The 13681-nt window shown below is 39.3% G+C and overlaps 1 protein-coding gene across 1 annotated transcript in view; it reads left to right on the top strand.

Annotated features, from left to right (window-relative positions):
• Window positions 1–1867: 1867 nt before the first annotated feature.
• The window catches only part of PLPPR4 (phospholipid phosphatase related 4), a 35093-nt gene continuing 23279 nt past the window's right edge, over window positions 1868–13681 (top strand). Inside the window, exon 1 of the mRNA XM_068538078.1 lies at window positions 1868–2054. Coding sequence (XP_068394179.1) covers window positions 1977–2054 — 78 coding nt within the window. The 5' untranslated portion in view covers window positions 1868–1976. The remainder of the gene's footprint in view (window positions 2055–13681) is intronic.

Here is a 13681-nt window from a genome sequence, read left to right on the forward strand (position 1 = left end):
GTCAGCTTTGGAAGATGGCATAATTCTCTCCTGATTACCTACATTCTCTGAGTGAAATAAAAGTTGAAGTCATTAGCTGAAAATGTCAAGATTTGAAGAGACTGGAGAAGGTATGAGTTAGTTCTCAGAGAGTGAGAATGTGAACAGACTATGGAAAAATTACTAGGATTGTGAGGTAGTGGGGACTATTTGAAGTTTGTGGTCATGAGTGGAATGTGACACAAGACCACATGGTTGTGTGTTCTTCTCCATCCACCTTCAGTTATTCTGGTAAAGGCAGAGAACTGGGTTTAACTGGGGCTGGGATTTTGCCAGGTGAGTGTGGTGAACAAGGAGTGGGAACTGAGAGATTATACTGCTGGACTCTGAAACCTAAGCCTGGTAGAAGGTGAGGGCATGAGGTGGTAGTGGCAGTGGTAGATCAGAAATGTGCACATTGGTAGATCAGACTGTCCCGATGCTGCCAAAGATCTACTGGAGTATGCAATGGACTAAGTATTTGTTTCCCCTCAAAATTCATATGTTGAAATCCTAACCTCCAAAGTGATGGTATTTGGAGGTGGGGGTCTTTGAGAGGTAATTAGATTTAGGCGAGGTCATGAGGGTGGTGCCTTCATGATGGGATTAGTGCCCTCATAAGAAGAGACCAGAAAAGTAGCTCTCTTTTTCCTCCATGTGAGCATATAGCCAAAAAGGGAGTCCTCACCACAACCTGACCACACTGGCACCCTGAACTGGGACTCCCAGCTTCCAGAATGGTGAGGAACAAATGTCTGTTTTTTTCGCTACCCAGTCTATGTGTTTGTTTATTTGTTTGTTTGATAGAAGGCCAAGCTAAGGCTAGCAACTGAAGAAGTGAGTCGAAAAGTGAGGTAGGAATTGGCCCTCAGATGCTCGAAGTGGAGACTTTGAAGATATTGGAAATGACCAGGGGCATGTTATCATGCAAGTGGGTTACCTTAATTAGTATAATACAACGTTTTATATTTCCTGGGTTTTTTCTCCTCTGTATCCTTGGACTCTTCTGGGTTGCCAAAATAATCACAAAGTTGAGACAAGCCAAGGACATCACCGAAAGTTGAAGGACTTGATTTGGATTCTTAATGTCTGAGAAGTGCCTACTTTCACGGTTATGACTGTAGTACTGACGTGGTTCCGGGGGTGTGATGATGAGGTAACAGCACACCCTGGCTTTTGGGCTCATTGAGGAAGCCCACACATCCGCCTCCATTAATGTCTCACCATTCCCAGACAGGCGATAGTGAATGTTTATCAGCAGGTGAGTCGGCATATCCTAGGGAGCCAGGGAGTCTCCTAGGCAGAGAGTCCTCAGTCGGGCAAGTCGTTCTTGGATAGCAGCCAGCTCTCAAAGAGTTCCCACCACGGCCTACTTTTCAGTATGCGATCCAAGTTTTAATTTCGCGCAGATAGAGGTCGGTTTTCGCGCTGTGGGCCAGTGCGCAAGATCCTGGCTTCTGCTCTCCAGCAATCCTGAAGTTAGAGTTCCTAGAGGGATCCAGGAGGCTTCCTGGGGAGGGGCGTGGGTGCCTCGTCTCCTCAGCCTCGCTGCTGCAGAATCCAGGGGTGCGTCCCTCTTTTCCGATTCTTGACGTCAAGCCCCGACCGCCGCGAAGCCTCGCCAGGGCGGTGGAGAGCAGAGGGAGGGGGGCGGGGAGGGGAAGCCATTGCAGCAACAGCTTGGAGGAAGGAGCTGGACGTCTCCGCCGAGAAAAACCGGGGGTGGGAGCCAGAGTAGGGGAGGCAGAGGACCTGCTGTCTCTAGGAGCCGCTGGGTTGCTGCAAAGAGGGGCGGGGAGAGGCGGGGGCTCTGCCGGCACCGCGCTGGCTCCAGCGGTGCCCGCGGGGAATGTGACATCAGCGGCGCCGGGCGCTTGCGGCTGGAGGAGGCATCTCGCCTCGGCTGCGCTGTGCACACCTCGCCCCGGGGAAAACGCAGACCCGGGCAGGCGGCAGGGATGTCGGCGAAGGAGAGGCCAAAGGGCAAAGTGATCAAGGACAGCGTGACCCTCCTGCCCTGCTTTTATTTCGTGGAGGTGAGTTGGCCCAGCGCCTTGGCATAATGCAGATCCTCCGGGTGACTCCGGAGCCAGTTCGGGTCCCGGACGGTGTTGGAGGCGCGGAGCCCGTGCCTGGGTGCGCGCTGCTACCCCTAAATGCCCCACGCTCCCCCTTCCCCCAGGTTTCTCGGGCGCTCCCCCGAGTGTGCCTGTGAGTGCCCGCCAGCCAGGGGTGATTAGCACTAGCGATGCCACTGCCAGGTGGCCTGCAGACGGGAGATACCTGTGTGAGTGAGCGTGGGGCTAGTTCCCTGGCCCTCCTGGACCGCCTGGGTGCACAGCGTCGTCCGTGGCCCAGAGGGGCCATGATACCGATATTTCGGGATTTGTGTCCTCAACCTGCGACTACGTATCTAGAACTCTGTGAGCTTTCTATAGGAATTCAAATACACACAGCCATGCCCGGGGTGTATGGGGGCTGGGGATGTTTACGTAGGATTAGGAATATTGACTGCTTTATTACACACACACAAAAACCCCAAAAGCCCTACCCCTATTAAAATTACTACGGTGCTCACATCAGCTTCTAAAATTGGGTCCACATCTCTAGGCATCAATCGGTTGGTCCTTTTCCATGGTTAACAAAAATTATATGCATATACACAAATAGATGTATATGTATACATATGTATATGTATGTATGTATAATATTTTTAAAATAAGTGACATCATCTGATTTTACATGATTTGTACGTGTGCATTTATTCGGTGCTGAGCAGTATTACAGATAAGCAGTTAACATGCAGATGTATTCATAAATGAACCGCTAACTTACCAAAATGCAGCATTTAAGAAGGAAAAATTTATGGGAGGGTTATAAAGATTGACAGGTACGGTGATTCCATGCACTGTGGTCCGTTGCATTAGGAAGACATTTTTAAGCAAGAGGTTTATTAAATCATAGGTAGAGAAGAGATGTATTGGATAGGTTTAGTGAAATCATATGGTTTTAAGGATAAAACTATATTCTGTGTAATGAGAGCCTGGATTGCATAGAGAATTACAAGACTGTTGCTGAATTATAAATATCCTTCCTTGGCTGTCTTTTCAGCCAAATATGGAGGTTTAGCATGTCCAAGTACTAGCTAGTAGATAGTAGATTCTGTATTTGATGATTGTGAGGCTTATCTGTGTTGAGGGATAGTCACTGTCTTGAAACTTGGGAGAAGAGACATTGTCAGATTGTTTTTATAGATAGCAGTATATGTGCAAGTTTCTCTTAGGTCTCACAAATTTTAAAAATGGTTTCAGTGTTAAGAAAGATGTACGTGATTTGCATAAGTCTCAGAGAAATGATGGGTGACTCCTTCATCCATGACCCATAGAAAAGAAGGAAAAAAATTGACCTGTTTATTTAAAGTAATTAATTGATTCATTTTTTTTTTTGCCCTTCCTCTTTTCACAAGGGATTTTGAGGCCATGGTTTAGATAATTTTGTTGAAAGCTAACGAAGAGTTTTATCGAGAAAAAAATGTGGGCACAGAAGATTCCATGGTGAAAGGGGTAAAGGAATAGAGAGATAGGATCCCTGCCTTGAAGTTAAATCCTGTCAGGCCACTTGTCGCATTGCTAATCCACTGTGGTTTTGTCCAAAAGCACTTTGATTCACGTCTGGATCTATTACATCTGTCTAGGAGACATCAGTTAATTCCTGGCTTCTGCCTCCAGGACGGAGCACCTGAGGTCAGCTAGAAGCTGACCACATTTGGATTGCAGCTGTATGGCTTCGAGGAAAATACTTTCATGAAAGAGGACGCAAACCAGAGAATTAAGGATGTGCCTTAAAAGAATCTATGTGTGCACTTTTGAGGTACCTTTAACAGGAGTACATTATTTTTGATCTAAAATTTTAAAAGTAAAAATGCCTCATAATGCATTTGAAATGTGTCTGTAGGAGCAAACATCTCACAAATGTTAATTCTTTTCCATGAGTGGAAATAGCCCAAAATCATTACCTTCACTTTGACCCATTCAGATACCCTCTACAAATTCCTTAGCAGGGCAAGCTATAGAACAATTACTTGAGGACAGTTCATGGAGTTTCAATGCACATTTATGACATTATGTCTTGGGGGTAACAGATTTCAAAGGGAGAGCCACGAAATTGGATTGCAATATGATCTCTCTGAAACTTAAATGCATGATGAACCACTAAAGAGCCTCCAGAAAATGGGGGAAGACATTAGTACACCAATTATTTAAGGGGTTGACAGAATGCACTACTGAACTCCTTTGGATAGACTCATTTTGAGGCCAGTGAGAATGAGCTTTGTAGCTGCTTTGGAGGATGAATAAATATAGCATGAATTAACATGTCAGTAAAGTGCTCTAGGGTAATGGCACTTTGCTTCCAACATAGTTTCCCTAGACCTTTGTAATTAAAATGGAAAAGTGAAACATGAGTGAATCTTTCATCACATATCGGCCCAAAGAACATATTTCAAGCCTTTTCTGTTACTTCAGACAATAATTTAAGGAACAAAAAGAGGCAAAAAGGACCAGAATTTGAGGAGAAAATAGGACCTAAGAATTAAGTTAGGTTCCTACCATATACCATACAAAAATAAATTCTGGACAGACCAATGATATAGATTTTTAAGAAACAGTTAAAAAACTAAATAATAATAATAACATAGAAGTATATTTTTAGATTTTACAGTGAGAAAGGCCTTTCTTAACATATTACCAAAGTCAGAAATAATACAGGAAAAGACTAACACATCTTTCTACCATCCCAAATAAAGTTTCTCTGTAACAGAAGATGCTCTAAAGAAAGTTTAGAGAAGAAAACAGTCTCTGGGTCTCAAGTCAGTGACACCATGGACAGTTTAAACTTTGCCTTTCTTCAAGCAGTTCAGGCTGTTTCAAATTGCTATTCATGATAGGCATGAAATATGAAGAAACTAACTAGGAAACTGAGGAGCAACTTTCATTCCAACCAGAAGAGGCTAAAGTCAAGTTAGACTGAATTGTGGCAGAAAAACCTGGGCCTTACAGACAGATTGACCCGGTTCATATACCACCTATGCCACATACTACTTGGATAATTCTGGCCAAGTTACTTCTCTCATCCTCAGTTTCTACGTATGTAATAGAAATTATATGAAGTAATATAAATATATGTATTCATATATGATAGAAATTATAGTAACCATATATCTTAGACTATATTATGAGGTTAAAGCATGAAAGATACCATTTATCATACCTGAGCTAGAGTAGGCACTCAGGATGTATCAGTTTCTTTTGCATGGTGTCAGGGTATAGAGATGATATCCTATATATATGCCAAGGTGTTCAGTCACTAAAATCAAGTGATCATGTCTCAGCTGACCACCAAACTTGATGTTAAACAAACGTTAAGTTAATGGATAGAACTAATTTTTTCTTACATCTTTGGTTTATGCTGCCAATTGTTTATGCTGATAAAGGGGTTTATGGTTGACAGTAATTAAATATATCAATATTACATGGTGACTTGAAAACACGCCGTGATTTCCAAGATGGTACCTCACTTTATGAACAAGTTTGACAATTCAGTTTTGCATTGTTCGATGTGGGAAAAGAAAAGTCAAATTATGAAAGGAACTCTCAAACAAGCATATCCAAAGCTTTATCAGGTTGAACAGAAAGCAAATTAAAAGGAACATTCCACTGAAGAAAAGGTTTCTCTTGCCTTTAAAGTTCCAAAACACTCTCCAAGTGATGGCTGTATCACTTACAGTGCAATTGCACCCGGCAGCACGCCTAGAATTAGTAAAAGGTCTTTCAGCTTACTAACCCAATATTATACGTGAGAAGGCTGGTTGTCTGTGTGCCTAATGCATTTCCTTTATGCCAAGCGTTACAATGGTGCCACCTGTGCTCAAACTCACAGTTTCGTTCTCATTAGTCATCCTGTTCCAAGATATGGGTTCACATTGACTCAGTATGTAATACAAACAAATGATGAATTACTCTTTAAACCAAAAAGATACAAGTTCTTAATAAATAAATGGGAAAAAGATTCTTCTCGTTTAAACATTCTGCTTTATGGCATACATTTTTATTACTAATCTAATGTTTACTTTATGGAGGTAAACGAGCAGTGTTTGACCTATATGCAAAGTATTTTTATAGAGCTATAGATGCAGATAGTTTGAAATTTCTTGTTTTTCATACACATACACACATGCACGTGCACGCGCACACACACACACACACACACACACACACACACACATACACACATGCACAAACACAGAGGGAGTAAGAATAGCCTCTCTCCACTGAGTGTAAAATAACTGTACCTGAAGTATTACAGATTCAAAATATTTTAAACACGACAGACTTGAAATTATACAGAAAGTTTTCACTAATTTGAATATTGTACTTAACAATGGATATGTTTCAGGATTTTGTTCATGCAGGTTAATTACTACAGTTTAGGGTCAGTAAACTAGACATTGTGTTCAGGAGTAAAATCCATCATTTCTCTGTTACCATCCTGCCTGAAGAAGTTCAAAAAGCCTTTGTTTGAGCAAAGATACCCTGGTTAGTTCAGTCTGAACGTCATGCCTAGACATTATGGTGTCTTGACAGACCTTAATATGTTTTTTATTTTTTTCCCACTGGAAAGTGTCCACTGTACCTTTTTTTAAAAAAATATTTATTTATTTGTTTTGTTGGTTGCACCAGGTCTTAGTTGTGGCATGTGAACTCTTAGCTGTGGCATGTGGGATCTAGTTCCCTGACCAGGGATCGAACTTGGGCCCCCTGCACTGGGAGTACGGAGTCTTAACCACTGCGCCACCAGGAAAGTCCCCACTGTATCTTAATTGTAGCAAACATTAATTCGCAAGATTTCTGTTTTAGCTCAAGATCTATGTGAAAATTATATAACTCATATGATCTTGCTGGGAAGTATAGCTAGCTGATTTCCTTTTACATAAACTTTAGCATCAGTAAGAAGCACAAAATGACAACATTTCTGCATTGCATGTACCAAAATAGTAGCTGCAGGTCTTTTCCCTTTTCTAGATGGCATAGATAGTCCCCTCAAAGAAGTAGTCCAAACCCACCAACAGAGATGAGCTGACAAATCTTTCCTCCTCTTTTAGGGTCACGACGTGCAAAGTCCTTTGGTGAAAACCAAAAATGAAGTACAGACGATAATAGAGTCCTAAGTTTCAGAGAGACTAAATGAGGACATTTCCACAAATACCGAGACCAAGTATTGAACACAGAACCCGCCGTTAGGGAATTCTATACCACTCCTAGGCTCCCCCACTATCTTACCGTGTCTTCATGGACAAATCACTCATAACAATCTTTGTCCTACTTTCCTCTAGTAGGAAAAAAATGGGTGCCTTCTACCAATCTCAAAGGGATATTAATAATAATGATAACAATAATAACAAGGAATAGTCAATTTCAAGCCTCCTTTATATGACAGACCCTGTATACATTATCTTTAATCCTGAGAACTGGATTATTTGTATTAAGGTAATATCGAGAAGGCATTATTATCCTTATTTTTTTAAATCAGCAAATTGTAACTCAAAGAGCTAAATATCTTTCTGGGGACACAGCAATTAAGCGAAGGAGCCACGATTTGGGTGCTTGTCCATCTCCATCTCCTCCTGCATTACCATTACCCCCTCTCCACCTCACACGTGACTCTAATGATAATGCTAAACTTAATGAGGGAGTGGGATGGGGAGACCTGTCTCTGCTGTGACTTGGCTAGCGTTGTGGTATCTGAAGGCATGTATGTGGAAGATGCTTGTTGAGGTTCTTTCTGTCTGAGTTGCGGAATAGAGTTTTCTCTTCATTCAGCTACTGAACTTGGCTTTGTTAATGCTATCTCTCACCTAGAGTAACTGATTTAATTCTGATATGGCTGTGTAGATGGAACAATGACTGTCTACCTAAAAAGCTGCTTCCTTTGGGAAAGCACAGATGGTACCCATGAGGCTTCTGCAGAGGAAGACTGAACACGGAGCTCCGGGTAGAGTGAGAGGGAAGAGTTGGAACTGAAATAAAATTTAGAAAAGTAGACTGTATGTCTATGAGAATGACAGAGCGTGGAGGAAAGAATTCCTAAGAGAACAGAAACAGAGAGAGGCCAGGCCAAGGAGGATTAGGAGAAAAAGCATGAGAAAAATAGAAGATAGGAGTGAAGGGCATGTGAGGGTAATGGGCATCTGTGAGCAAGCCATGGAGATTCCTTCAGGCACTGGAGTTGTCTTAAGTTAACTTGTTAAATAAAAAGCATTTAGGGCCCAGTTGTTACTGTTTACTTTAGGAATGTGTTACAAATATTATCACAAGGATTTCCTCCCAGTATGTGTATACATACAGGCTATTTCTCAAGCAAGCTCTCAATAACAACAACAAAGATTGAGGAAATGTCTTATTACAGAATTGTCTAATAAAATCATATACTCCCAGAACATTTGGTTTGATTCTCCTATCACAACATTCGTTTGATTCTCCTATCACAAATGAGAAAACTGTGGCTTGAAAAGGTTAACTGAGTTACCTAAAAACACACTATGGTTAATATCAGACAAGAATAGAGCCTGTCTCCCGACTTCTAGTGCTCGATTCTAATTATACTATTTGTAGAATTTCTTACATTAGAGGGTTTCCCCCTGGATTATAATACAATACAGGTCATTCTAATTCTACACGTGAACAAATTGTGCCGGCTGTTTGAAAGTTCCATCTAAGTACCTTTATGTATTTCATAATACCACATTGCATTAAACATGTTAAAGCAATTACCAATGGATCCTCTGCTTTTCTAAATTGTTAGGCTCTTTGAAAAGCATGGTTACAGCTAAAAATCATAAAATTGGAAGTGATATTTTTCTTTCTCACTGCCCAATTGTCAACCTATAATTTCACAATTACTTCTCTGGACATGAGGTCTCTGACAGACAGTAAAGGAAAGTGGAAACATTGGAAGGAGTGAGGATACAATTAACAACATCAGTAACAAAATAACTGAATTTTCTTTTACAGTTTAATGTAATTTTTTCATATACATTGATTCATTTGATCCTGAGGAGTAGATATTAACTCTGTTTTACAAATTAAGGAGGAGTAGATATTAACTGAGGAGTAGATATTAACTCTGTTTTACAAATTAAGTAACTGAGACTCATGAAGGTCCAAGAACTTGCCTAAATCCCAAGCAGTGCTCTTCTCCCCTGTGGGCCACGAGGAGCAAAATGTTTGTATTTAAACTGTGAAATGTCTAATTATGTATCTCCCAGCTTTCTTTGGTTTCTTCTAGAATTAATTAGCTGAGACATGTACTTCCAGATTACTATGGAATGGAGTCATTTCCTCACAGTTAAGTGGATTTTGGAATGTGAAAGCCAAGGACAGAAATGCTAATTTTGACACAATTAGTGTTGAGTTGTTTTTCTGTCAGTAATTAGGCACTGAATCAATTGCCTCTTAGGTCCATCACTGTTTAGCTGTTTTTAACACAAAACATTTACGTTAATCAACATAAAGGAGGATAATTGCTTTCTTATTTGCTATCATAAGATGGCTTCTGTACATTCTTCTAAAACTGACATTAGACCATTGAGGTATAAGTTAAAGAGAAGGGGAAATACAGGTATTTAAAATCAATGTGTGTTCAGGAAAAGGAAAACAAGGTATCAGTACATTTAGTGGACTCTTGTTGGGGAGTGAGAATCATGGAAATATGTGTGGATATGTTGTCTACAACTTAATGTCCTCACCAAAGCCTGTGCTGTAGGATTGCCTTAGCGGTAAAACCGCCATTTAATAAAGTTCTAATCATGCTTCAGAAACTGGGCCTTCATGGATAGTCTAAAACAGAACAATCTTATATTAAATACACTCCAAACAGGGGTGCCAAAGTAAAATACCGGGGTGTATTCTGTTTGTACTTCCATGAAAATTCATTTAGTCATTGAATAAATATTTATGTATTGCTTATTATGTACCTTTTGGTTAAATTAATGGAAATACTATGGAATCATTACTGGCATACTTCCTAATCTATAGTAGGATTTCAATGAAGTTTGCCTGAATGGATGGAGTAAAACAAGACTGACAGTTATAAACATAAATTTTTCCTTAACTTTTCTTAGCCAGTGGAGACATTTTTATCTATAAAATAAGTGGTGATGAAGGTTAAGATTAAATCAATCTCCGAGGTCTGTGAGCCTCATTTCTTCATAATATTTATGCTCATTTTATGATCTAGAGCATACCTATGGATTAGTTGAGTTTTGAGACTTCAAAGAGAGGCATCACTTAAACAAAGGACTTATAGTTTTAATTTTCATAGAAAATTATTTTAGTTACATAACGTATACATGCCAGTGAAGACAATTTTTTTGTGGCTATGGTGGAACAAACGATAACTTTTTTTTTTAGTAATAAAATGTGCTTCTTTGTCAGATATAGTTGTATCCCATATTATATTGTATTTGTTTTATATATTGGTTCATGACTTTTTGATGCATCTCACAATGAAACATAGTACAATTATACTTAATTTAATCACAGCCTTAAGTTGTTGGAAAATAAAAGTTCTTAATATCCCACATTAAGAGCCCCTCTTCAATATCTCCTATATTCATCAATCCCTTTCACAGATACGTTCAAGTAAATAAGGTCTTAAGCCGCCTTGGAAAACCGTTAGTCTTGAAGGTGGGCTCATAATGTGCATTTAAGTATGATCTAAGTATGTAGGAGACAAGCTTGGAAAAAGAGAGTGATTCATGATACATTGTTAAATTCTCATCTCTGAAAGTAGATTAGAAATTCTTCTCTGGATAATTTATGGATCAAATGAAATATATCAGGCACAGAGTATACACTCAATAAATGTTTGTTAGATAAACTAATTATTACATAAGAGAAAATATAAACTCTTACGGTGCTTAAATAAAATGGTTTAAGGATAAACTTGATACCTGAATTTAGTAAACAACTCAAAAAAAGTAACTTAAAAATATTGATGTCTTTAATTCACTAATTTATGTGTATGTAAGATTATCACATTAGATCTCAAAATAAATTTGTTCCTCTTATTCCATATCTCAAATACAGAATTTTTGGTTAATTTCATTTCTCTGGCATTATTACAATGACAATATTTCTTTTCCTTAACTCCTATTTTGTTTGGTATTAAGAAATATATGTTGGACCTCAAAGGTACTACGTATTCTTTTATAAGACTGTTCAGGTCAAAATATGTTTGCTTTTTCTATATAAATAAAGTAATCCCACTAATAGTGAAAATAGTGAAAGTTGTCAGGTGACATTCACAGTATATAAAGAAAATGTACATTATATTATTTTCTGCTATTTCTCAATGCCTTTGGGAAGGTAAGGTCAGTGTTAAAAATTTTTAGCAAGAGGTAGTAGGTATAATGACTATAAACGTGAACTCAGGTTTCTTGAGTTTATAATCTAGCTAATAAACTGTATGATCTTTCACAAACCATGTAATTTTTCCATGTTTCAGTTGCTTCTTCTGTAAGATGGGGATAATAACAGTACCTTTATCAAAGGGGTATTGTGGAGATTGGATGAGTTCAGAAATGTAAAAGTATGAACTTTAAATGGTACCTGGCACATATTAGTAGCATTAAATTGTGATTCGTACCCATGTTTTTAAAAGACAGGTATATGTTCTAAGGGTAAAGAAATTACAGCTGTAAGGAAAGATTTCAAAGCAATTACTTTTAAGAATTGAAATACAAGTCCCCAGCCTCAGGTCTTAATCTCTAATTAGGTGTAAAGAACAAAATGCTTTCCAAGACAATACACATAGTACTTGTGTCTAATTATGTAAGAGGAGCAAATCAGGACCTGAGGTTAAAGCTGGGACTACAGAGCTTACTACTCCAAGCCTAATGCTAGATCAATATTCAGGTAATAAAACAACCACATACCATTATTTTAAACTTTACTGTTAGATCATTGAGTGATTGTAATTAGTCTTTTTAGAGCTGTAAAGATGTAATTTATATTTGGGCATAAAGACATAGAACACATTTTTCCCATTAAACCTAACATATATGTTAGATCTGTTCTCTCTTCCCTATTAATTACCGTTGCTATTTGGAGGACTCAATTTGAAATTTTTGTGTTCTTTAATGTTAAGAAAAATTATTAGAATTCTAGAAATTCACAGTAGGCGCATTTTCTATGGTAGAAGTAAACAAGGATCTTTTAACTTGGGGTTTTTCTTTCATCATGTTAACTACACTATGAGAACTGCGTAAACAGTTCTGTTCAAATCATCATCCATACATGCATTAATTTGGTACCTTGAGGGTACCCAGTATGTCAGGTCCTGCCTAATATAAGGCCCTGGGGATAGAGAAGTGAAAGAGACAATTTCTCTGTTCCCAAGGGTCTTTTCATTGAATAAGAGAGAAAGGTGAAGGAGCAACTGTCATCCCATATGACAGTTGCTATGACAGAGGCATTCGTCGGGCCATCTCTGTGCAGTTAGAGAAAGCGATCCAAAGGAAACACGACAGGAAAGCATCTGGAGCTTGAAATGTGCCCAGTTCCTGATATTTTATATTAGAAGTCATTCCCTAGGGAAAACAGGAGTGAAGATGAAAGCAGACCACATCCAAGGTATAATTAAAGTTTCTTGAGGTATTACCAAAACAATTAAACTAACATTGGAGAAAACTGCACGGGAAAGAACATTCAAGACCTTGGAATACCATAAAATTAAGAACATGATTTGAAAGTGCCTGCCACCCCTTCGCTCTTGGGGCCACTAAACCCCTTGTACACATGGCTGTCTCTCACTTCTGTCCTTTAAATTGGCATTTCCCCTGAAGCCTGGGGCTAGGTTTTCCTGAAACGCCCCAGACTAGTGCCAGATGGCAATGGTGAAATGCACCAAAGGGGCAGCAGGGTGTGGTGGGACTCATGCTTCCAGGAATTTAACGGATCAGGTTCCAACTGCTGTAAGCCAGGCATGCTGTTTACCTTATCTGGAGCAGGGCCTTCATGTTAAAATGTATCTTAAAATTCCCAGGGAGGTTGTGAGTATTAAATGAGATAATTTATGGGGAAATGGCTAAAGAAGAAGTCAATAAATGTTCTTGTCTTTTCATGTAAGAGGAGGTGGTCAATAAATTCTTTCAGTAACAAAGTGAAATGACCTCTAGAAAGGGGAGATATTAGATTCGCACAAAAGGAGCAATTTTCATAGGAAAATTTAATAGGAAATCCTCAGAGAAACTGTTGAATAAGAGTATTTAAGAGTTAAGAGCAAGGGAGACTGTTTTCAAACTGCGCGCACCCTCTGCAAGCCCTCTTCCCATTTGGGAATTGCAACCATTGTAGCAATGTCGAGAGGGAAGCCGTTTTGAGACCCGTGAGCAAAGCAGTTTAGAGCATGTTTCCTGGACTTAGGCAGCTGGGTAGGAATCTGGGTGCTCCCACTCGCCAGCTTTGTGACCACTGGCCAATTTATGTGACCTATCTCTGTCTCAGTTTTCTCGTGTGTAAATTACGGATAACAATAGACGGTTTATAAGGTGTAGATTGAATGCAGCAATCTATTATATAACTTAGCACTGTCTCTGGCACCTAAG

This window comes from Eschrichtius robustus, chromosome 3 (genome assembly GCF_028021215.1).
Source record: "Eschrichtius robustus isolate mEscRob2 chromosome 3, mEscRob2.pri, whole genome shotgun sequence".
NCBI lineage: Eukaryota > Metazoa > Chordata > Mammalia > Artiodactyla > Eschrichtiidae > Eschrichtius > Eschrichtius robustus.